Source organism: Oncorhynchus mykiss, chromosome 19 (genome assembly GCF_057628025.1).
Source record: "Oncorhynchus mykiss isolate SJ-2025 chromosome 19, ASM5762802v1, whole genome shotgun sequence".
Lineage (NCBI taxonomy): Eukaryota > Metazoa > Chordata > Actinopteri > Salmoniformes > Salmonidae > Oncorhynchus > Oncorhynchus mykiss.
In genome coordinates this window covers 62,162,345-62,188,077 of record NC_143040.1, presented here as the reverse complement: position 1 = coordinate 62,188,077, position 25,733 = coordinate 62,162,345, and the positions used below count along the sequence as shown (strand labels likewise).

General features: G+C 41.0%; 2 protein-coding genes across 15 annotated transcripts in view; both read right to left on the bottom strand.

Moving 5' to 3' along the window:
• Window positions 1-20,513, bottom strand: part of LOC110498117 (kinase D-interacting substrate of 220 kDa B) — a 96,459-nt gene extending 75,946 nt beyond the window's left edge. For 5 of the 11 annotated variants that reach the window (XM_036955083.2, XM_036955089.2, XM_036955091.2 and 2 more), the window contains exons 1-2: window positions 20,253-20,513; window positions 1,051-1,188 (exon numbers count right to left, since the gene is read on the bottom strand). In XM_036955083.2, coding sequence (XP_036810978.2) covers window positions 1,051-1,167 — 117 coding nt within the window. In that variant the 5' untranslated portion in view covers window positions 1,168-1,188; window positions 20,253-20,513. Of the gene's footprint in view, window positions 1-1,050; window positions 1,189-7,936; window positions 8,075-12,072; window positions 12,112-18,446; window positions 18,586-20,252 lie in introns of those variants that run through there. The other 6 variants (XM_090211481.1, XM_090211485.1, XM_090211486.1 and 3 more) reach the window with 3 other exon arrangements.
• Window positions 20,514-20,676: 163 nt separating this feature from the next.
• LOC110498114 (membrane-bound glycerophospholipid O-acyltransferase 2) overlaps window positions 20,677-25,733 on the bottom strand; it is an 80,882-nt gene continuing 75,825 nt past the window's right edge. For all 4 annotated transcript variants that reach the window (XM_021574706.3, XM_036955082.2, XM_090211479.1 and 1 more), the window contains exon 13: window positions 20,677-25,050. In XM_021574706.3, coding sequence (XP_021430381.1) covers window positions 24,864-25,050 — 187 coding nt within the window. In that variant the 3' untranslated portion in view covers window positions 20,677-24,863. The remainder of the gene's footprint in view (window positions 25,051-25,733) is intronic.

Below are 25,733 nucleotides of genomic sequence, written 5' to 3'. Positions count from 1 at the left end.
GAGAAAGAGACAAACAGTTATCAATCACACCAAAGTAGCCTAACTACTAAGCCCAGATTTCATTGGAGCATCACTTTAATATGATGATATAATTAAACAATAAGGCCCGACGAGGTGTGGGATATGGCCAATATACCACAGCTAAGTGCTGTTCTTATGCATAACGTAACGCGGAGTGCCTGGATACAGCCTTTAGCTGTGGTATATTGGCCATACACCACAAACCCGGGGTAGCTTATTGCTATTATAAACTGGTTAGCAATATAATTAGAGCAGTAAAAATAAACGTTTTGTCATACCCGTGGTATACGGCTGTCAGCCAATCAGCATCAAGGCTGGAACCACCCAGTTTATAATGTGGTATGAAAGATTCAAAAATGAGTTTACACAGAATACTAGTGGCTGTTTTAGTTTCTTATTGACTTGGTAAAGTGTTAAATATGTGGAGATTGGATTATTTGGTAGATTAAAACTGCGATCACACAGCCAGTCCAATTCTGATATTTTTTCCACTAATCACATCAGATCTTCTCATATCAATTCATTTTCAGAAAAGAATACCAGAATTGGGCTGCCTGTCTAAAAAACAATCAGCATCCAGGATTTAAAATACCTGTTTTAAAATCTTAAATAAAATGTCTCAGGCTTCATCCGTACTACAACGGTGGATATTGCTCTAGCATGCTTGTAGCTGTGTGTGCATGTCACATATGGCTTGTGGCTGAACTCTTCATTGAGACAATGTTAAAGGGGAAGTTCACCCATTTTTACATATGGCCTTATTTTCATTCTTTCGGTGCTAGTAGTTGATCCCCGAAACTGTTTTTTAAAATCTTTTGTTTCATCAATCTCACATTTTGCAGAGTCATCGCTTAACATTGACTACAATGCATTATGTAAATGTGTCTAAAGCATGTTATGAAACACTCCAAACCAACTCCTATTACATCACAATCTCACTCTAGATAATATCTCTGCACTAAATAAGGCCACATGTAAAAACTGGTGAACTTCCCCTTTAATGTATACTTAGCAGTGCCTTCCACTCACCTCGCTCCTGCTGTCCACCTCCTTGAACTTGTCCAGGTGGGCTTTGATGGCCGGCACGTTGTCCTCCTCCACGTAGCTGAACAGGCTCTGGATGGCCAGAGAGGTGCTGGTGTCCATGGCTACGCCTCACCGCCACAACTGAGACACACAAAGAGAGGGGTTATTATGACACATAAGCCTGGCTGGCACAGTAGCTGGCTGGACATATTTGAAGCTCATGTTCATAAGAACATCATAACAAAACCCATTCATAAGCCAGAAGGTAGTGCGTATGGCCCAGTACATCACTGGGTCCAAGCTTCCTGCCATCCAGGACCTCTATACCAGACAGTGTCAGAGGAAGGTCCTAAAAATTGTCAAAGACTCCAGCCACCCTAGTCATAGACTGTTCTCTCTGCTACAGCACGGCTTGAGGTACCGGAGCGCCAAGTCAACGTCCAAAAGGCTTCGTAACAGCTTCTACCCCCAAGCCATAAGACTCCTGAACATCTAATCAAGGACTACCAAGACCCCTCTTTTACGCTGCTGCTACTCTCTGTTTATAATCTATGACCAGTCACTTTAACTCTACCTACATGTACATACTACCTCAATTACCTCAACTAACCGGTGCCTCCGCACATTGACACTGTACCGTTACCCCCTGTATATAGCTTCACTTGTTATTTTACTGCTGCTGTTTAATTATTTGTTACTTTTATTTTAAATTTTTTACTTGTCTATTTCACTTGTCTAAAAGGATGAAACAGCGTCTGTGCCACCAGTAAGTACAGATAGTAGTATAAATGCTCTCATCTTATCTATGAACATAGACAGGGCTCTAACTCCTCTAGCTCCACAATGAAATAGGGTGCAGGCCAGGCAGCAGGCTGTTAGCCAGCCTGCTAGCTTAGTGGAGTCTGCCACTAGCACAGTCAGTGTAGTCAGCTCAGCTATCCCCATTGAGACCGTGTCTATGCCTCGACCTAGGTTGGGCAAAACTAAACATGGCGGTGATCGCCTTAGCAATCTCACTGGAATAAAGACCTCCTCCTTTCCTGAAATTATTGAAAGAGATTGTGATACCGCACATCTTACAATAGGGCTACTTAATGTTAGATCCCTCACTTCCAAGGCAGTTATAGTGAATGAACTAATCACTGATCATAATCTTGATGTGATTGGCCTGACTGAAACACGGCTTAAGCCTGATGAATTTACAGTGTTAAATGAGGCCTCACCTCCTGGTTACACTAGTGACCATATCCCCCGTGCATCCCGAAAAGGCGGAGGTGTTGCTAACATTTATGATAGCAAATTTAAATTACCCCCCCAAAATTGTTTTGTCTTTTGATCTTCTAGTCATGAAATCTATGCAGCCTACTCAATCACTTTTTAGAGCTACTGTTTACAGGCCTCCTGGGCCATATACAGCGTTCCTCACTGAGTTCCCTGAATTCCTATCGGACCTTGTAGTAATGGCAGATAATATTCACATTTTTGGTGACTTTAATATTCACATGGAAAAGTCCACAGACCCACTCCAAAAGGCTTTCGGAGCCATCATCGACCCAGTGGGTTTTGTCCAACATGTCTCCGGACCTACTGCCACAGTCATACTCTGGACCTAGTTTTGTCCCGTGGAATAAATGTTGTGGATCTTAATGTTTTTCCTCATAATCCGGATCACCATTTTATTACGTTTGCAATCGCAACAAATAATCTGCTCAGACCCCAACCAAGGATCATCAAAAGTTGTGCTATAAATTCTCGGACAACCCAAAGATTCCTAGATGCCCTTCCAGACTCCCTCCGCCTACCCAAGGACGTCAGAGTACAAAAATCAGTTAACCACCTAACTGAGGAACTCAATTTAACCTTGCACAATACCCTGGATGCAGTCGCACCCCTAAAAACAAAAAGAAGAAAATAAGAAACTAGCTCCCTAGTATACAGAAAATACCCGAGTTCTGAAGCAAGCTTCCAGAAAATTGGAATGGAAATGGCGCCACACCAAACTGGAAGTCTTCCGACTAGCTTGGAAAGACAGTACCTTGCAGTATCGAAGAGCCCTCACTGCTGCTCGATCATACTATTTTTCAAACTTAATTTAGGAAAATACCTAGGATCAAGGGAAATACTCAAGTGTTTTAGTACTAGATCTCTTGACACAATGATGAAAATAATCATGGCTTCAAGCTGCATACTGGGCCCTATTACAACTAAACTACTGAAAGAGCTGCTTCCTGTGCTTGGCCCTCCTATTTTGAACATAAATAAATGGCTCTCTATCCACCGGATGTGTACCAAACTCACTAAAAATGGCAGTAATAAAGCCTCTCTTGAAAAACTATTGGCCTATATCGAATCTCCCATTCCTTTCAACATTTTTAGAGAAAGCTGTTGCGCAGCAACTTGCTGAAGACAAACCATGTATACGAAACGCTTCAGTCTGGTTTTAGACCCCGTCACAGCACGGAGACTGCACTTGTGAAGGTAGTAAATTACCTTTTAATAATGGCATCAGACCGAGGCTCTGCATCTGTCCTCGTGCTCCTAGACATTAGTGCTGCTTTTGATACAATTGATCACCACATTATTTTTTAGATATTGGAAACCCAAATTGATCTACACGGACAAGTTCTGGCCTGGTTTAGATCTTATCTGCCAGAAAGATATCAGTTTGTCTCTGTGGATGGTTTGTCCTCTGACAAATCAACTGTAAATGTTGGTGTTCCTCAAGGTTCCATTTTAGGACCACTATTGTTTTCACTATATATTTTACCTCTTGGTGATGTCATTCGGAAACATAATGTTAACTTTCACTGCTATGCAGATGACACACAGCTGTACATTTCGATGAAACATGGTGAAGCCCCAAAATTGCCCTCCCTGGAAGCCTGTGTTTCAGACATAAGGAAGTGGATGGCTGAAAAACTCGGACAAAACAGAGATGCTTGTTCTAGGTCCCAAGAAACAAAGAGATCTTCTGTTGAATTTGACAATTAATCTTGATGGTTGTACAGTCATCTCAAATAAAACTGTGAAGGACCTCGGTGTTACTCTGGACCCTGATCTCTCTTTTGACGAACATATCAAGACTGTTTCAAGAACAGCTTTTTCCATCTACGTAACATTGCAAAGATCAGAAACTTTCTGTCCAAAAATGATGCAGAAAAATGAATCCATGCTTTTGTCACTTCTAGGTTAGACTACTGCAATGCTCTACTTTTCGGCTACCCGGATAAAGCACTAAATAAACTTCAGTTAGTGCTAAACACGGCAGCTAGAATCTTGACTAGAACCAAAAAATTTGATCAAATTACTCCAGTGCTAGCCTCTCTGCACTGGCTTCCTGTTAAGGCAAGGGCTGATTTCAAGGTTTTACTGCTAACCTACAATGCATTACATGGACTTGCTCCTACCTATCTCTCTGATTTGGTCCTGCTGTACATACCTACACGTACGCTACGGTCACAAGACGCAGGCCTCCTAACTGTCCCTAGAATTTCTAAGCAAACAGCTGGAGGCAGGGCTTTCTCCTATAGAGCTCCATTTTTATGGAATGGTCTGCCTACCCATGTGAGAGACGCAGACTCGGTCTCAACCTTTAAGTCTTTATTAAAGACTAATCTCTTCAGTAGGTCCTATGATTGAGTGTAGTCTGGCCCAGGAGTGTGAAGGTGAACGGAAAGGCACTGGAGCAACGAACCGCCCTTGCTGGCCGGTTCCCCTCTCTCCACTGGGATTCTCTGCCTCTAACCCTATTACAGGGGCTGAGTCACTGGCTTACTGATGCTCTTTCATGCCGTCCCTAGGAGGGGTGCGTCACTTGAGTGGGTTGAGTCACTGACGTGATCTTTGTCAGATGTGTCCACAATGTCTCCCGACCCCACCTGTCTCAGCCTCCAGTATTTATGCTGCAGTAGTTTATGTGTCAGGGGGCTAGGGTCAGTCTGTTATATCTGGAGTATTTATCCTGTCTTATCTGGTGTCCTGTGTGAATTTAAGTATGCTCTCTCTAATTCTCTCTCGGAGGAGGAGGACCTGAGCCCTAGGACCATGCCCCTGGCCTGATGACTCCTTTCTGTCCCCAGTCCACCTGGCCGTGCTGCCGCTCCAGTTTCAACTGTTCTGCCTGCGGCTATGGAACCCTGACCTGTTCACCGGACATGCTACCTCCTAGACCTGCTGTTTTCAACTCTCTAGAGACAGCAGGAGCGGTAGAGATACTCTGAATGATCGGCTATGAAAAGCCAACTGACATTTACTCCTGAGATGCTGACCTGTTGCACCCTCGACATCCACTGTGATTATTATTATTTGACCATGCTGGTCATTTATGAACATTTGAACATCTTGGCCATGTTCTGTTATAATCTCCACCCATCACAGCCAGAAGAGGACTGGCCACCCCTCACAGCCTGGTTCCTCTCTAGGTTTCTTCCCAGGTTCTGGCTTTTCTAGGGAGTTTTTCCTAGCCACCGTGCTTCTACACCTGCATTGCTTGCTGTTTGGGGTTTTAGGCTGGGTTTCTGTACAGCACTTTGAAATATCAGCTGATGTAAGAAGGGCTTTAAAAATAAATTTGATTTGGGCTCTAAAGCACATTCATACATGAGTCAACAACGGCAAGTTGATGTTTTGGTTAAATGTCAGTCAATATGCTTATGAATGTGTTATGGCTTGTACATACATAGGCTCGAAGCCAAGCAATGTAAAAAAAAATGTGATGTCTGTTGTCCACTCGCTGCTTTCGGTTTTAAAGGATGTTATTTCTTTGAGCTTTAAGCTCAGAAATGTTATCAGTTGAAACAATGATCTCACTTGGTGGCAGCAAACAGTGAGAAGTGCAGACTTTCACTTGCATTTCACACAGACCTAATAAGGAAGGCAAAGTACATGAGACTGGGTAGCACCTCATTATGACAGCAGGCTATGGAGGACATGAGACTGGGCAGCACCTCATTATGTCAGCAGGCTATGGAGGACATGAGACTGGGTAGCACCTCATTATGACAGCAGGCTATGGAGGACATGAGACTGGGTAGCACCTCATTATGACAGCAGGCTATGGAGGACATGAGCCTGGGCAGCAGCTCATTATGACAGCAGGCTATGGAGGACATGAGACTGGGCAGCAGCTCATTATGACAGCAGGCTATGGAGGACATGAGACTGGGCAGCAGCTCATTATGACAGCCGGCTATGGAGGACATGAGACTGGGCAGCAGCTCATTATGACAGCAGGCTATGGAGGACATGAGACTGGGCAGCAGCTCATTATGACAGCAGGCTATGGAGGACATGAGACTGGGCAGCAGCTCATTATGACAGCAGGCTATGGAGGACATGAGACTGGTCAGCAGCTCATTATGACAGCAGGCTATGGAGGACATGAGACTGGGCAGCAAAAAATACAGCCCAATACAATACTGAGATAAGCTTCATTGTTGAAGGCAAAGAATAGGCCTAAAGCCTGTTAAAAGAAAGATTAGCTAGCTACTTAATTGGCAGTCATGGACCTACTAGCCTATACAGCGTTCCAATGTCTGCTGCGTAGGCTAGGTTATGTCAAAATGTGCTGTCCGTTCTTAACTTTGAATTGTAGGCCTACTTTTCGATCCATTCGTAACCTATATGTAGTGGTCTATTACACAAGGGCAGGGTCTAGGCCTAACATGCCAATTTCCTTTCACTTTCAGCAATTCTTATGGTCTAATGCTCAAGTCCAAGGCAATGGGACGGTAGGCGGTCATTAGGCCTTATACTACATAGCATGATTGACTTGAAATAATACTCCAACAAATGAGATAGGGAAAACTTTTAAGGTTGGCTTGGCTAAGTGGAGACTGAGTGTTGCCACGACTTGCAGAACTATGCGGTACACTCTTAGAAAAAAAGGTGCTATGTAAAACCTAAAAGGATTATTTGGCTGTCCCCATAGGAGAACCCTTTGAAGAACCCTTTTTGGTTCTAGGTAGAACCCTTTTGGGTTCCATGTAGAATTCTTTCCAGAGGGCTTTACATGGAACTCAAGAGTTCTACCGAGAACTAAAAAGGGTTCTACCTAGAACCAAAAAGGGTTCTCCCATGGGCACAGCCCTCTTGGAAACTTTTTTTCTAAGAGTTTATGCTCAATTAAATACATTCCCAAATTAGCATAATATTAAGCAAAATTATGAATTTCAACCCAAGACAAAAAAAAGAGACAAAAAGGTCTTCATTTTGGCAATGCAGCCTGACAATCTATGCCTAAACAAAAAAAAATATTCATTTAAGACTACAAAAATGTAAATACTGGTTGTAATACGATTGTAAAAAATAAGCATGTTTTGAGAACCAGTGACTGGCTAAGTTGGTCTGCCACAAAAGAGCAGATGAAGAAATTGAATCAGTCAACACGTCTCTATTCAACCTCAATTACCTGCCCATACATAACTCTAAAGAAAGTATGGCTAGGTTAACAGGCTCTGTTAAAAAAAAAAAAAGAAGGTCTATAATACATTTTCTCTCCGATCAGATCATTCTGTCACACACAACTGAGTAGAGCCTTTGTTTACAGTTCAGTTGGTGAGGCAACAGGAACCTGCTGAGCTGACACACCCTCATGTGCCTCAGAGGCAGCACAGCTGCTATAGGCAGCGCCAAAGATTAGACATAGTGACACCAGGCAACAATCAATGAACCTCAAGGATTCTCTGCACGTAGTATTGAGTGAGGAGGCTCACCACTTCACCTCATCCACTACCATTGCAAAACAGAAGCCAACAAAAGACCAACAAAGAAAGGCCAAGAGGTAGCCTAAGACAAGTGTACTAAATAGTCTTAGTAGTACACAGGCCTCAAACATAGCAATGAGCAAAGCAATGAGCAAAGTAATTTAACAAAGAACTAAGTGACTTACCTTTATGTAAAATGTCAGTTTGACTGCACTGAATGGCAATGGTAGTTCTTCAATTACTGTCCCTCAGACAAACTGACTGAGTATCAACAAGCGTTGCCTAGGCTCCACATCCCTCCCTGTCCCTGACTGTCATGAATAATTGATGAGCAGGCAGAGCAACGCCCCAACCCCTCTCCAACACAATAGACACACGCCCCTATTACCATACATGACATGACCTACTGTTGCAACAATAGAGTTGTATGGGTACAGGCTTTAGATGTGAATGTAGGTATATTTAACTGTTTAGGCTATGCATTCATGTAAAAATAAAAATTAACGTAGGAATCAACGAGAAAATATAATGAGCATTAATCGTCACTGAATGCATCTTTTGTCAGCTTAAAAAAAGTGATGTTTCAATGATGCAACGATCAAATACTAATTTATCAATAAATATTACTTTCTCATGCACATTTACAACAAAAAAAGTAGGCAAATAAGTGTTAAAAATATATTTTCAGTTGTTTAACACTTTTTTGGTTACTACATGATTCCATGTGTGTTATTTCATAGTTTTGATGTTTTCACTTTTATTCTACAATGTAGAAAACAGTAAAAAGAAAAGAAAAACCCTGGAATGAGAAGGTGTGTCTAAACTTTTGACTGGTACTGTAGGTCCAGGTCCAAATGCCACAAGAAGGACAAGGTTAAAGGGATACTTTTGGATTTTGGAAATGAGGCCCGTTATCGACAGTACTTTCCCAGAGTCAGACAAACTTGTGGATACTATTTTTATGTCTCTGTGTCCAGTATGAAGGAAGATTGAAGTATACAGTGGGGCAAAAAAGTATTTAGTCAGCCACCAATTGTGCAAGTTCTCCCACTTAAAAATATGAGAGAGGCCTGTAATTTTCATCGTATGTACACTTCAACTATGACAGACAAAATGAGAAAAAAAATCCAGAAAATCACATTGTAGGATTTTTAATGACCTTATTTACAAATTATGATGGAAAGTAAGTATTTGGTCACCTACAAACAAGCAAGATTTCTGGCTCTCACAGACCTGTAACTTCTTCTTTAAGAGGCTCCTCTGTCCTCCACTCGTTACCTGTATTAATGGCACCTGTTTGAACTTGTTATCAGTATAAAAGACACCTGTCCACAACCTCAAACAGTCACACTCCAAACTCCACTATGGCCAAGACCAAAGAGCTGTCAAAGGACACCAGAAACAAAATTGTAGACCTGCACCAGGCTGGGAAAACTGAATCTGCAATAGGTAAGCAGGAAATGGAAGACATACAAGACCACTGATAATCTCCCTCGATCTGGGGCTCCATGCAAGATCTCACCCCGTGGGGTCAAAATGATCACAAGAACGGTGAGCAAAAATCCCAGAACCACACGGGGGGACCTAGTGAATGACCTGCAGAGAGCTGGGACCAAAGTAACAAAGCCTACCATCAGTAACACACTACGCCGCCAGGGACTCAAATCCTGCAGTTCCAGAGGTGTCCCCCTGCTTAAGCCAGTACATGTCCAGGCCCGTCTGAAGTTTGCTAGAGAGCATTTGGATGTTCCAGAAGAAGAATAGGAGAATGTCATATGGTCAGATGAAACCAAAATATAACTTTTTGGTAAAAACTCAACTTGTCGTATTTGGAGGACAAAGAATGCTGAGTTGCATCCAAAGAACACCATACCTACTGTGAAGCATGGGGGTGGAAACATCATGCTTTGGGGCTGTTTTTCTGCAAAGGGACCAGGACGACTGATCCGTGTAAGGAAAGAATGAATGGGGCCATGTATCGTGAGATTTTGAGTGAAAACCTCCTTCCATCAGCAAGGGCATTGAAGATGAAACGTGGCTGGGTCTTTCAGCATGACAATGATCCCAAACACACCGCCCGGGCAACAAAGGAGTGGCTTCGTAAGAAGCATTTGAAGTTCCTGGAGTGGCCTAGCCAGTCTCCAGATCTCAACCCCATAGAAAATCTTTGGAGGGAGTTGAAAGTCTGTGTTGCCCAGCAACAGCCCCAAAACATCAATGCTCTAGAGGAGATCTGCATTGAGGAATGGGCCAAAATACCAGCAACAGTGTGTGTGAACCTTGTGAAGACTTACAGAAAACATTTGACCTCTGTCATTGCCAACAAAGGGTATATAACAAAGTATTGACATAAACTTTTGTTATTGACCAAATACTTATTTTCCACCATAATTTGCAAATAAATTCATTAAAAATCCTACAATGTGCTTTTCTGTCATAGTTGAAGTGTACCTATGATGAAAATTACAGGCCTCTCATCTTTTTAAGTGGGAGAACTTGCACAATTGGTGGCTGACTAAATACTTTTTTGCCCCACTGTACTAAACAAAAATATAAATGCAACATGCAACAATTTCAAAGATTTTACTGAGTTAGATTTCATATAAGGAAATCAGTCAATTGAAATAAATATATTAGGCCCTAATCTATGAATTTCACATGACTGGGAATACAGATATCTGTTGATCACAGATACCTTAAAAGAAAGGTGTGGATCCGAAAACCACCACCATTTGACTCATGCAGCGCGACACATCAGCAGTTTTGCTATGTAAAATCCATTTAGCCTCAAGTAAATAATGAAACATGTTCAATTTGGTTTAAATAATGCAAAAACAGTGCAATATGTGCTATGTAAAAAAGCTAACGTTTGAGTTCCTTGCTCAGAACATGAGAACATGAAAGCTGGTGGTTCCTTTTAACATGAGACTTCAATATTCCAAGATAAGAGATTTTAGGTTGTAGTTAATATAGTATTTATAGGATTATTTCTCTCTATACCATTCGTATTTCATATACCTTTGACTATTGGATGTTCTTATAGGCACTATAGTATCGCCAGTGTAACAGTATAGCTTCCGTCCCTCTCCTCGCTCCTACCTGGGCTCGAACCAGGAACACATCGACAACAGCCACCACATTGAAGCAGCGTTACCCATGCAGAGCAAGTGGAACAACTACTCAAAGTTTCAGAGCGAGTGACGTTTGAAACGCTATTAGCGCGCACCCCGCTAACTTGCTAGCCATTTCACATCGGTTACACCATCGGTTACAACATCATAAACGGAGCAATGCTTGCGAAGAGCTGCTGGCAAAACGCACTAAAGTGCTGTTTGAATGAATGCTTACGAGTCTGCTGCTGCCTACCATCGCTCAGTCAGACTGCTCTATCAAATCATAGACTAATTCTAGCATAACACACAGAAATATTAGCCTTTGGTCATTAATATGGTCAAATCCGGAAACTATCATTTCAAAACGTTTATTATTGTCACGTTCTGACCATAGTTATTTTGTGTTTTCCTTTGTTTTAGTGTTGGTCAGGACATGAGCTGGGTGGGCATTTTATGTTTGTCTGATATGGTTCTCAATCAGAGGCAGGTGTTAGTCATTGTCTCTGATTGGGAACCATATTTAGGTAGCCTGTTTTGTGTTGTGTTTTGATGGGTGGCTGTTTCCTGTCTCTGTGTTCTCTGCACCAGATAGGACTGTTTCGGGTTTTGCCACATTTATTGTTTTGTAGTGTGTTCATGTTGAGTTTCTGATATTAAAAAACCATGGACACTTCGCACGCTGCGCATTGGTCCTCCGATCCTTCTCGCCTCTCCTCTTCAGATGAAGAGGAGGAAGAAAACCCTTACAATTATTTCAGTGAAATACGGAACCGTTCGGTATTTCGTTCGGGTGGCATCCCTAAGTCTAAATATTCTTGTTACATTGCACAACCTTCAATGTTATGTCATAATTACGTAAAATTCTGGCAAAATAATTCGCAATGAGCCAGGCTGCCCAAACTGTTGCATATACCCTAACTCTGCATGCAATGAACGTAAGAGAAGTGACACAATTTCACCTGGTTAATATTGACTGCTAACCTGGATTTATTTTAGCTAAATATGCAGGTTTAAAAATATATACTTCTGTGTATTGATTTTAAGAAAGGCATTGGTGTTTATGGTTAGGTACACATTGGAGCAACGATACACACCGCATCGATTATAGGACACGCTAGATAAACTAGTAATATCATCAACCATGTGTAGTTATAACTAGTAATTGATTGATTTTTATAAGATAAGTTTAATGCTAGCTAGCAACTTACCTTGGCTTCTAATGCATTCACGTAACAGGCAGGCTCCTCCTGGAGTGCAATGAGAGGCAGGTGGTTAGAGCGTTGGACTAGTTAACTGTAAGGTTGCAAGATTGGATCCCCCGAGCTGACAAGGTGAAAATCTGTCATTCTGCCCCTGAACAAGGCAGTTAATCCACCGTTCCTAGGCCGTCATTGAAAATAAGAATGTGTTCTTAACTGACTTGCCTAGTTAAATAAAGGTATTAGTTATTATATATATATATATATATATATATATATATATATATATATATATATATATATATATATATATATATATATATATATATATATATATATTATATAGTGCCTTGCGAAAGTATTCGGCCCCCTTGAACTTTGCGACCTTTTGCCACATTTCAGGCTTCAAACATAAAGATATAAAACTGTATTTTTTTGTGAAGAATCAACAACAAGTGGGACACAATCATGAAGTGGAACGACATTTATTGGATATTTCAAACTTTTTTAACAAATCAAAAACTGAAAAATTGGGCGTGCAAAATTATTCAGCCCCCTTAAGTTAATACTTTGTAGCGCCACCTTTTGCTGCGATTACAGCTGTAAGTCGCTTGGGGTATGTCTCTATCAGTTTTGCACATCGAGAGACTGACATTTTTTCCCATTCCTCCTTGCAAAACAGCTCGAGCTCAGTGAGGTTGGATGGAGAGCATTTGTGAACAGCAGTTTTCAGTTCTTTCCACAGATTCTCGATTGGATTCAGGTCTGGACTTTGACTTGGCCATTCTAACACCTGGATATGTTTATTTTTGAACCATTCCATTGTAGATTTTGCTTTATGTTTTGGATCATTGTCTTGTTGGAAGACAAATCTCCGTCCCAGTCTCAGGTCTTTTGCAGACTCCATCAGGTTTTCTTCCAGAATGGTCCTGTATTTGGCTCCATCCATCTTCCCATCAATTTTAACCATCTTCCCTGTCCCTGCTGAAGAAAAGCAGGCCCAAACCATGATGCTGCCACCACCATGTTTTACAGTGGGGATGGTGTGTTCAGTGTGATGAGCTGTGTTGCTTTTACGCCAAACATAACGTTTTGCATTGTTGCCAAAAAGTTCAATTTTGGTTTCATCTGACCAGAGCACCTTCTTCCACATGTTTGGTGTGTCTCCCAGGTGGCTTGTGGCAAACTTTAAACGACACTTTTTATGGATATCTTTAAGAAATGGCTTTCTTCTTGCCACTCTTCCATAAAGGCCAGATTTGTGCAATATACAACTGATTGTTGTGCTATGGACAGAGTCTCCCACCTCAGCTGTAGATCTCTGCAGTTCATCCAGAGTGATCATGGGCCTCTTGGCTGCATCTCTGATCAGTCTTCTCCTTGTATGAGCTGAAAGTTTAGAGGGACGGCCAGGTCTTGGTAGATTTGCAGTGGTCTGATACTCCTTCCATTTCAATATTATCGCTTGCACAGTGCTCCTTGGGATGTTTAAAGCTTGGGAAATCTTTTTGTATCCAAATCCGGCTTTAAACTTCTTCACAACAGTATCTCGGACCTGCCTGGTGTGTTCCTTGTTCTTCATGATGCTCTCTGTGCTTTTAACGGACCTCTGAGACTATCACAGTGCAGGTGCATTTATACGGAGACTTGATTACACACAGGTGGATTGTATTTATCATCATTAGTCATTTAGGTCAACATTGGATCATTCAGAGATCCTCACTGAACTTCTGGAAAGAGTTTGCTGCACTGAAAGTAAAGGGGCTGAATAATTTTGCACGCCCAATTTTTCAGTTTTTGATTTGTTAAAAAAGTTTGAAATATCCAATAAATGTCGTTCCACTTCATGATTGTGTCCCACTTGTTGTTGATTCTTCACAAAAAAATACAGTTTTATATCTTTATGTTTGAAGTCTGAAATGTGGCAAAAGGTCGCAAAGTTCAAGGGGGCCGAATACTTTCGCAAGGCACTGTATATATATATATATATATATATATATATATATATATATATATATATATATATATATATATATATATATATATATATATATATATATATATATATATATATATTTTTTTTTTAAATCGGCTAAATCAGCGCCCAAAAATACTGATTTCCAATTGTTATGAAAACTTGAATTCGGCCCTAATTAATCGGCCATTCCGATTAATCGTCGACCTCTATCCTCTACTAGCAATTTCCTTCAAACTGCACACAGACCTAGAAATGGTATCCACAAGTTCATCTGACACTGGGGTAGTAGATAAAGGGCCTCATTGCCAAAATCCTTAAGTATCCCTTTAAGACTATCTCCCGACATCAACCTCATACCTCTGCTATGTGTGCACTGCTGGCGGGAGAGATTAAGTTCCAAGATCTCTAAATGTAACCAGTAAGCTCGTTATAGCCTGTCTGTGGAGGTGAAACTGCTGAGGATATGTTTCCATGGGATGTGTTGCTCACAACAAGGTCTTATTTCTGGAACAGCAGAGGGACAAGGGTCAAACAGCTTAGAATAAAATGTATCTGAATACAGCCTATGTACAGAGAAATATAGCCCGAATACAGCCTATGTACAGAGAAATATAGCCCGAATACAGCCTACGTACAGAGAAATATAGCCTGAATACTGCCTATGTACAGAGAAATATAGCCCGAATACAGCCTACGTACAGAGAAATATAGCCTGAATACAGCCTACGTACAGAGAAATATAGCCTGAATACAGCCTACGTACAGAGAAATATAGCCTGAATACAGCCTACGTACAGAGAAATATAGCCTGAATACAGCCTACGTACAGAGAAATATAGCCTGAATACAGCCTACGTACAGAGAAATATAGCCTGAATACAGCCTACGTACAGAGAAATATAGCCTGAATACAGCCTACGTACAGAGAAATATAGCCTGAATACAGCCTATGTACAGAGAAATATAGCCTGAATACAGCCTATGTACAGATAAACATAGCCTGAATACAGCCTATGTACAGATAAATATTTCTTCATTGGGTCAAGGCGTAACATATAAATTAAGAAACATAGTAGCATCGCAGCGCTAGCTGTGTCACCAGAGACTTTGGGTTCGAGCCCAGGTTCTGTCGCAGCCGGCTGCGACCGGGTGTCCGTGGGGCGACGCACAATTGGCCTAGCGTCGTCCGGGTTAGGGAGGGTTTGGCCGGTAGGGATATTCTTGTCTCTTCGCGCACCAGCGACTCCTGTGGCGGGACGGGCGCAGTGCATGCTAACCAAGGTTGCCAGGTGCACAGTGTTTCCTCCGACACATTGGTGTGGCTGGCTTCCGGGTTGGATGCGCGCTGTGTTAAGAAGCAGTGCGGCTTGGTTGGGTTGTGTTTTGGAGGACGCATGGCTTTCGACCTTCGTCTCTCCCGAGCCCGTACGGGAGTTGTAGCGACGAGACAAGATAGTAATTACTAACAATTGGATACCACGAAATTGGGGAGAAAAAGGGGGTGTAAAAAAATCATAGTAGACTAGGCTATATAATGGCAAGGCTCTACACTGAAATGTTGTTCAAGGAGTACACGTGATCCTAAGCTGAAAAATGTAGGAGCTAGAGGTCGACCGGTTAATTAGGGCTGATTTCAAGTTTTCAGAACAATCGGTAATCTGCATTTTTGGATGCCGATTATGGCCGATTATATTGCAATCCACGAGGAGACTGAGTGGCAGGCTGACCACCTGTTACGCGAGTGCAGCAAGGAGCCATGGTAAGCTGCTAGCTAGCATTAAACTTATCTTATAAAAAACAATCAATCTTAACATAATCACTAGTTAACAAACACATGGTTGATGATAATACTAGTTTTACTAGCTTGTCCTGCGTTGCATATAATCAATGTGGTGCCTGAAATTGTGTTACTTCTCTTGCGTTCAGTGTAAGCAGAGTCAGGGTATATGCAGCAGTTTGGGTCGCCTGGCTCGTTGCGAACTGTGTGAAGACCATTCTTCCTAACAAAGACCGTAATTCATTTTCCAGAACTTCACATAATTATGACATAACATTGAAGGTTGTGCAATGTAACAGCAATATTTAGACTTAGGGTTGCAACCCGTTCTAACGGTTCCATATTTCACTGAAAGAATAAACGTTTTGTTTTCGAAATTATAGTTTCCGGATTTGACCATATTGACCACCTAAGGCTCATCATATTTCTGTGTGTTTATTATATTATATTTAAGTCTATGATTTGATATTTGATAGAGCAGTCTGACTGAGCGGTGGTAGGCAGCAGCAGGCTCGTAAGCATTCATTCTAACTGCACTTTCCTCCGTTTGCCAGCAGCTTTTCACAATGCTTGAAGCACAGCGCTATTTATGACTTCAAGCCTATCAACTTCCGAGATTAGGCTGGCAATACTATAGTGCCTATAAGAACATCCAATAGTCAAAGGTATAGGAAATACAAATGGTATAGAGAGAAATAGTCCTATAATAACTACAACCTAAAACTTCTTAACTGGGAATATTGAAGACTCATGTTAAAAGGAACCACCAGCTTTCATATGTTCTCATGTTCTGAGCAAGGAACTCAAACGTTAGCTTTCTTACATGACACATATTGCACTTTTACTTTCTTCTCCAACACTGTGTTTTTGCATTATTTAATTTTTGCATCGTTTCATTATTTATTTGAAACTAAATTGATTTCATTCATGTATTAAGTCAAAATAAAAAGTGCTCATTGTTCATTCTGTAATATATATAAAAGTTGTCCAATTAATCGGTATCGGCTTGTTTTTGGTCCTCCAATAAATCGGTATCGGTGTTGAAAAATCATAAATCGGTCGACCTCTAGTAGGAGCACATAAAGACATTTAGGAGCACAATGAAAAATATTTGAGGTATTAATGATAAGCATTGCCAGCAATTACACAATACCGTTTCTTTCCCCTAGGGGCACTAGTGCACCCAAATAAAAATTCCAGGTAGCAGAGTTGAATATTTAGGAGCAAATGTGGCCAAAATGGTAGCCCTGTATAGCCCTGAATTGCTGTTTTAATATGCCAATATACAGTACCTCCTAGCTAGCAGAATGTAACAGGCTAATATAATGCTCCATTAGCCATTACAGAATAGCTAGGGGAGAGTGGGTTAAGTTGAGCCATTTTTTTTTACATTCAGCATCACTCAGTCAAGGGAAATATAGCATTCTTTCTAACGAAGATATCCACATATATTTCAGGATGTTATGTTTCCCTGGAAATAAATTAGAATGAATGTCAAAATTTAAGTTTTGAAAACATCGCCTGTTTTGGCACAATTTAAAACGGGTATAAGGTCATTTGAGCTGCTGGACAGGGTAAATTATGCCGCCTACACATTTCTGTACTGAATTAAATATTACCACCACCTTTTTAGAACCATAGCTTGGTTTCCATCCCAATTGGCAACAGATTTTCATGCAAATATTCTTACATCTGCATCAAAACAATATGCACATTTTCCCACCAGAGATGTGTCCATCAAAATGACTTGTTGTGGAAAAAAGGCAGTGCGTGATTAAGTAGTGCACAGAAAAAATAACTTTTGCGGTTAAATTCCCATGTACCAATAAAATATACTATTTAAAATGGGTTTCCATTGCATTTTCAACTGTGCTGATGGTTTTGTCCCCCACAAAAATTGCACTTTCACCACCCTGTGAAGTTCATCATCATTTATTTCATCTGTAGCCTAACAAATTGGATGGTTTCCCAAGTCATAGTGGGAGAACCACAAAACAAGTCATTGCGTGACTACAAGTTTAATTCGATATGATGGTTATTATATCTATATTTGCATTTAACGACATTTCCTCCGCCATTTCTCACATAATTATCAGACACGAAAACGTGCCACCATGTCTAGCGTATTTAGTTGTCACTTTTGAAGACACAAATCTCAAGAACACAGTACAAATATGAGAAAAAATATGAAAATATGTTTGAATTATTTTAGATTACTGGCTATAAATCCAACTCTAAACGTGCTACAGCGATGAAACCACTCTCTCCTTCTACATTACCACGTTTTTTTTTATTGACTTAACCTTTATTTAACTAGGCAAGTTAGTTAAGAACAAATAGTTATTTATCGTGACGGCCTACCAAGGCAAAAGGCCATCTGCGGGGCCGGGATTAAAAATAAATAAAATATAGGACAAAACACACATTATGACGACAAGAGAGACAACTCAACACTACATAAAGAGACCTAAGACAACACAGCATGGTAGCAACACAACATGGTAGCAGCACAAAACATATCACAAGGACAGAAGGAAGAGACAACAATACATCATGCAAGCAGCCACAGCAGTCATTAAGAGTGTCCATGTCTGATTCTTTGAATTAAGAGATTGAGATAAAACTGACCAGTTTGAGTGTTTGTTGCAGCTCGTTCTAGTCACTAGCTGCAGCGAAGTAAAAAGAGGAGCGACCCAGGGATGTGTGCTTTGGGGATCTTTAACAGAATGTGACTGGCAGAACGGGTGTTGTATGTGGAGGATGAGGGCTGCAGAAGATACAGTTGATGTCAGAAGTTTACATACACCTTAGCCAAATACATTTAAACTAAATTTTTCACAATTCCTGACATTAAATCCTAGTAAAAATTCCTTATCTCAGGTCAGTTAGGATCCCCACTTTATTTAAAGAATGTGAAATGTCAGAATAATAGTAGCGAGAATGATTTATTTCAGCTTTTATTTCTTTCATCACATTCCCAGTGGGCCAGACGTTTACATACTAATTGAGTGTATTTGGTAGCATTGCCTTTAAATTGTTTTAACTTGGGTCAAATGTTTTGGGTAGCCTTCCACAAGCTTCACACAATAAGTTGGGTGAATTTTGGCTCATTCCTACTGAGAGCTGGTAACTGAGTCAGGTTTGTAGGCCTCCTTGCTCGCACACGCTTTTTCAGTTCTGACCACACATTTTCTATGGGATTGAGGTCAAGGTTTGCTGTGGTAGCCATGCTGGTTAAGTGTGCCTTGAATTCTAAATAAATCCCAGACAGTGTCATCAGCAAAGCACTCCCACACACCTCCTCCTCCATGCTTTACTGTGGGAACGACACATGCAGAAATCATCCGTTCACCCACACCGCGTCTCACAAAGACACGGCGGTTGGAACCAAAAATCTCACATTTGGACTCCAGACCAAAGGACAAATTTCCACTTGTCTAATGTACATTGCTCGTGTTTCTTGGCCCAGCAAGTCTCTTCTTATTATTGGTGTCCTTTAGTAGTGGTTTCTTTGCAGCAATTTGACCACGAAGGCCTGATTCACGCAGTCTCCTCTGAACAGTTGACGTTGAGATGTGTCTGTTCCTTGAATTCTGTGAAGCATTTATTTGGGCTGCAATTTCTGAGGCTGGTAACTTTAATGAACTCATCCTCCGCAGCAGAGGTAAAGCTGGGTCTTCCTTTCCTGTGGCGGTCCTCATGAGACAGTTTCATCATAGCGCTTGATGGTTTTTGAGACTGCACTTGAAGATACTTTCAAAGTTCTTGAAATGTTCCATATTGACGGACCTTCATGTATTCAAGGAATGATGGACTGTCGTTTCTCTTTGCTTATTTGAGCTGTTCTTGCCATAATATGGACTTGGTCTTTTACCAAATAGGGCTTTCTTCTGTATACCCCCTACCTTGTCACAACACAACTGATTGGCTCAAATGCATTATGAAGGAAAGAAATTCCACAAATGAACAAGGCACACCTGTTAATTGAAATGCATTCCAGGTGACTTCCTCATGAAGCGGGTTGAGAGAATGACAAGAGTGTGCAAAGCTGTCTCAAGGTAAAGGGTGGCTATTTGCAGATTCTCAAATATAAAATATATTTTGATTTGTTCAACCATTTTGGTTACTACATGATTCTATGTGTTATTTCAGTTGATGTCTTCACTATTGTTCTACAATGTAGAAAACAGTAAAAATAAAGGAAAACCCCAGGAATGAGTAGATGTGTCCAAACTTTTGACTGGTACTGTGTGTGTGTACACACACACATATAGTATGTCTTTATAGGGGACTCTTATTTTGGAGGGGAAAGAATCTGCCCTCGTGCTGCCAGCATCGCTAATATCATAGACAGAAGGGGTTCTAATATCCTGCTGAGGCTAACTAGCTACCATGCTTGCTAATCACAAACACCCAGGTTGCTTCGAATCTTACCTTTTAGGAGTAATGAACAATACAGCGTCCCCTCGTCCAAGCTGGGTTACCCTGTGCTTCCTTTTTTACTTTCCAACGTTCAGTTTGACTGTTTTGACACCACAACCATCTTGTAATTTTCAGGCATGTTAAACCAGCTAAGAACATTTGACGATTTGAGTGGCTTGTCAAATCTCCGCCTACTATTACAGTGAAGGCGTGGCATGGTAAAAAGTTTGCAAAAAAAAGTGTCAACAGCTGCACGGTGCACGCAGCCGCAGTACGCGCTTACCTTACGGGTCAAAGTTTCACCGCCTCATCTATCGTTGTTCAAGGCTAGAAGTGTGTTGTTCAACACTGGCCTGCCTTACCATGTAATCTAGTTAATTGAAATGCCTACATTACATTGCATAACCAATAAATAAAAAAATTACCACGAAACGTATATAATCAGCTGGTTTAATCAGTAGGCTACTGCCAAGAAACATACATCAACACTGTCAAGATATATAACTGAAACATTTAGACAAAACAAAAATACATCGGCCCATGTCCCAACAGCCACAGACGTTTACAAAGAAAGCATTATTACAAGAAAGTATAAAAGTGGTCAGTGCTTCACAGTGTTGACAAAAGTGACCAACTTGACACCACCCCCACGTTTCGTGAATAATAAATAAATAAAAAAAACAGCCATTTATTAAAAATTATACTCTTATTTAAACAAAGATAGCCTAAAGAACAGCCAGGTGAATTCAGGAAAGGCAAATTTGGTATGACTGTTATTTTAATTTCGCACGTGGCATTGGAAGTGAACTAAAGCAAAACACATTTTAAAAAACAAAACGGCAGAATAGGAGACTGAATATTCCTCAACCTTCTCAAAACCAGGTCAGTAGATTAGAAAGATCTTCCAATAAATGTTTAATCCAAATGAACTAACTTTTAAGAATGCTAGCACAAACTGGAAAGCAAGCAGTGTAAACAGTAAAGGGTAGAAAGGTCACTCACAAATCTCCTCCTCAGCTGAAGTGAAGAAAGATGCACAGAAAGGTATTGTAAAAAATAATACAATTGGTTATTCATTGTGTATTTATTTATTCCTTGTCACTATTTCTATTATATATATATATATATATATATATATATATATATTTAAATCTAATCTTTAACTCCGCATTGTTGGAAAATGACCTGTAAGTCATTTGCATTATACAATCTACTGAATAATAAATGATAGCTAATGCCGGGGAGAGGACTTGGTGGAAATATTCCAAAAATGATCCAGAACTGCTACAGCATTCAGAGCCGTGTTTACTGACACGTAAGTATTATTAGCAGTCGTGTGGTCCTGTCTTCTGATGATGGCAGACGGTGGGATCAGACAAATGTGTGGCGTCTTTCACACATTTCCAAAACTCTGCATTTTACCATAGACATGACTGTTCAAAACAAATGCTTCCAAGTTTAATAAAGGGACAAATGTGACAAATATACAGAACCTCCCTCACACACACACACACACACAAATAAAGCAGAGGATTCTTCTTTGTTTTAGGTTGGGAAATGAGAGGGATCTCCTAGACCCAGATTTCAAGCTTTTTCATTTCCACTGTGCTTGTGATTAGGTGCAGGCCAGTGACGTTGTGCTCCTGAACCCGGCTCATTTTCCAAGCGCTCTTTCCAGAGACCTAGAGGGTCAGAGTCGGACCCTTTTTACGGTGTATCTCAAATAGTCCGAAGTGGTGTAACCTTCTTTCCTCCATCAAAACCAATTTAAAAGAACTGGATTTGTGAACGCTTGGCTGGTATCAATGGTAGAGCTCTACCATAGTGCTTTCACCGGGCCTATACTTTCAGACTAGTGAGGATGAAGGGAAGGAGACAAGGAATGGAAGCCATGTAGGACTATTGGGATGCACCCTAACACATCCCTGTCAAATTATCCCATGAGGATAAAGTATTTCTATCCACGCTGTGAATCCCCATCCCTTTTTTTTGCCTTTTCCCCCTTGCATTTCCCTGGCAACTTCCCTGTGTAGCACTCCACACTCACATTCCTATCAAAAGTGCAAAAGAAGGAGAGTGAGAAGACTCTCTGGTTTTAAATCTCTGCATTAGTGTTTAAAAAAAAAGTTTTTTTATTTGACATAAAATCAGTTTTTTTTTCTCCAAAGGACTTATACAAATCTTCCGTTAAGTTCTTTCTAGACACAAAAATAACAATGATATTTTCACATAGGTATATGGGCCGTTTATGACTTGGCACTTTGGACATATGGAGCAGTTTGGATTTATCTGCTGGTTTGGGGTAGCCTGGATAAACCACACAATGTTGCACAAACAATTGCGAGCATAGTGTTCAGTCTAGTTTAACCAGGCTAGATTTGGGTGGCCATGCAGTGCAATTTTCAACTAGTTGGTAAAGGTAGCATCCCTTTCCTTCCATCAGGCATTATGCCTTGGCTACAAATACACTCATAGACCACGTGAACATCTAGAAAAATCACATAAATACACCATTTATGGAAGGAGTATGCACATGTTAGAAAAACAAGATGAAGATTACATTGGAAAACACAAATATGCTGCATCGTTACTCATGATCACAAAAGAAAGCTCCCAAAACTGGTTCATTGGCTGCCATTTTGGTTGTACTACGGTACTAATCCAAGTCTTACCATCTAATAAATGCTGTATGGTCCAAAATATGTTAAATGGCTGCCTGCACTGTATGAAATGGAATGTTCCATACCAGGGGCGGACTGCCAGATGGGCTGGTCCATTTTAAGCCCAGTGGGCCTGTGTAACTTTTTTTTGTTGCTCAAAATGACAATTATCTGGCTAACAATGGGGACTTCAAGGAAAGAAATTGGCCGGTGTGGGGACCTCGAGGAGTGTTAGAAACGCCATGGCCGATTTCTCGTCCCAGTACGCCCTTGTCCGTACCTCTGCAGAAACAGGGCGCTGTCGAACCTTAGCCTACACGCGTTCTGGTTATGCTCATGGGCGGTCCTCTGCAGCACAATAAACACCCCCCTCATAGAAGAGTTGGTTGGACCGTGCAGATGTATCTCTTACCCCAGTGGTTCTACATTACAGTAATGATGGAACCTCTTGGGTTGTGGCTTATGTCTGGGATATGGCTTGGAATATGATTTTGTTTATTAAGGGGGTCACAAAACAATTGAGCATACGAGTTATGCTTCATAATTGGAGCATAAGAATTAAGCATTAAGCAAGTAAGCATTTAGTTGGATGGTGTATACCATGTGTATCCTGTACATATGATTAATAAAAACTTGAAACATAAATGTTAATTTTTTCCATTATTCCCAAATAATATTACATACAGTAGGTTTCCCAAACGTCAAACACATATTGCCCAACCTTTAGTGTTACTGAAAGGTAATTCAGACACATCCAAGTCAGCTTCATTTGGACTACAGTGTAGCTCTGTAGCTTTAGAAACATCATGTACTTTACAGTTAAGGTTCAGTTATTGTGATATTAATCATCACATCCTATATCTGATTACTCATACAGTATGGTCACAATACAGTTGGTTGCATTTCATTTAGAGGCTATGGATTCAAAAACTAATAGAGGGAGATTTTTATTTAATGAACTTTTCAGAAAGTAAATCTAACATAGTCGTAGATTTCAAACCACTTTAACAGTACTGAACTTGTAACAGATGCTACAGAGGTAGGCAAGACATCCAAACCTAGAGGAAACCTACAGTTTGTAATCAATTACAGTAGGAAATTAAACCCATGTCAAAAAAGCCCTTAAAAACAATTAGTCTAAATCAACAGTCACCGTGAATACAACTTATTTTGTAATGCACCCACATTTCTATAGAAGGAGTATCATTCCAAAAAAGCAGCAGATATGAAAAAAATAAAAGAAAAGTGACAGTAATCAAACAATGCTTAGAAGATCCTAAGGCGGCCTGCTTGGAGTTGGCATCAGACAAAAGTTATATTTCTTTCATATATTTCTCTCACTTATCTACCACACCTCTCTTTCTAGTAGAAGTTACATCCTTTTCGGACAGTGACAAAAACCCTCTAAATACATGTCTGACTAGCCTGTATAGCGCCCTCTACATGGCGGAGGTCCTACTACAACTGCTTCATTTCCCAACACCACAAGATCTCCCCTCAGCACAACCATTCTCACCCTGCAGAATATGCACCTAGCCTGGCCGCTAACCTGCTAGCAGTACATAGAGGGTTTAAGGCAACTTCAGAGTCTTCGGCATTCTGTCGATTAGCATTGCACCGTTAGCATCATCGCTAATGTCATTATTTTCGCTCATTAGATCCTAGCCATTTGGTGGCCCTCAGATACCACTCTCTCTATCCATTCCTCACATTTCTTCTCATCTCTCCAAAACATGATTTGCGGTCTTTCCTCGCTACTGGCAGGGTTGACGGGTTGTTGTTGTTGGTTGTTGTTATTTGTGTTTGTTATTGTCGGTTATGCCGGTGTTCTTGTCAATTTTTTTGGTTCTTTGTGGTCTCAAAGAATTGCCGCACTTTGTCTCAGTGTTCGAGCAGAGTTCTGTTCTCTCTGTGCCGGTTGTTTGAGCGCTGAGGTGTGGGGGGAGGGGCATCCTCCTAGGTCTCATGTGGCTTTGTGTTTCTGGTTGCAGTTGTTGTCTGTGATGGAGTGGCTGTTGTGGTCTTCAGTCAACCCCCCCTGTAGGCTGTTCTGCTGCTGTTGCTCCTCCTTGATGCGGAGGTGCCGGGGCTTCACTGGAAGGGCTAACACAAGCACCAGGCAGGCTATGTGTATGCAGTAGTACCATGACCTGGAAAGAGAGGATCAATCAATCAGTGAATCAATGAAGATGTCATCCGCTCCGTATAGCACTGTTCACAAATGCATGTGTCACATAACCACCATCAAGGCCTAAGCCCCTGAAAGAACAGGCCAAGGAGAGTTTTCTATGTAGCGTAAAGATTCCAGAGGAGTTCACAAAAAGTCCCTGTGAATACAAATTACTTGTAATCATTATGGGTGAACAAGTCCTGACAAGTTATTCTAGCTAATCCTAATGGGAAAGAAAATCCTGCCCGCTATGTACCAACAGTCAGTGTATTTGTGACTGTGGGATTATTAAAGTCCACACCGGTCAGCAGCACAGTGGACCATTAAACCCTAAAACAGAAGACCATGTCCTCAAGCCACCTCATGGCTTCGGACTAGGTCTCCCTCCCTCCCTCCCTCCCTCCCTCCCTCCATTCAAGCAGCCAGCCAGCCACTAAAACTCTCCTGTTGAATAACTGGGGTTTATATGCCTCTCAGCCTGGCAGATTTAACAACCTTCCGCAAAATGACACCGTAGATGTGCTTCTATTTCACTGAAGTGCCCTGATCACATATAGCCCCTGTATTTCTCCCCGTCAAACGTCCCGGTCTTCTAGTCGTTAAGCTGTCTCGTTAACAGTTTGACGCTGACGGAGGCCACAAAGAAAGTGGAACGGAGGTTAT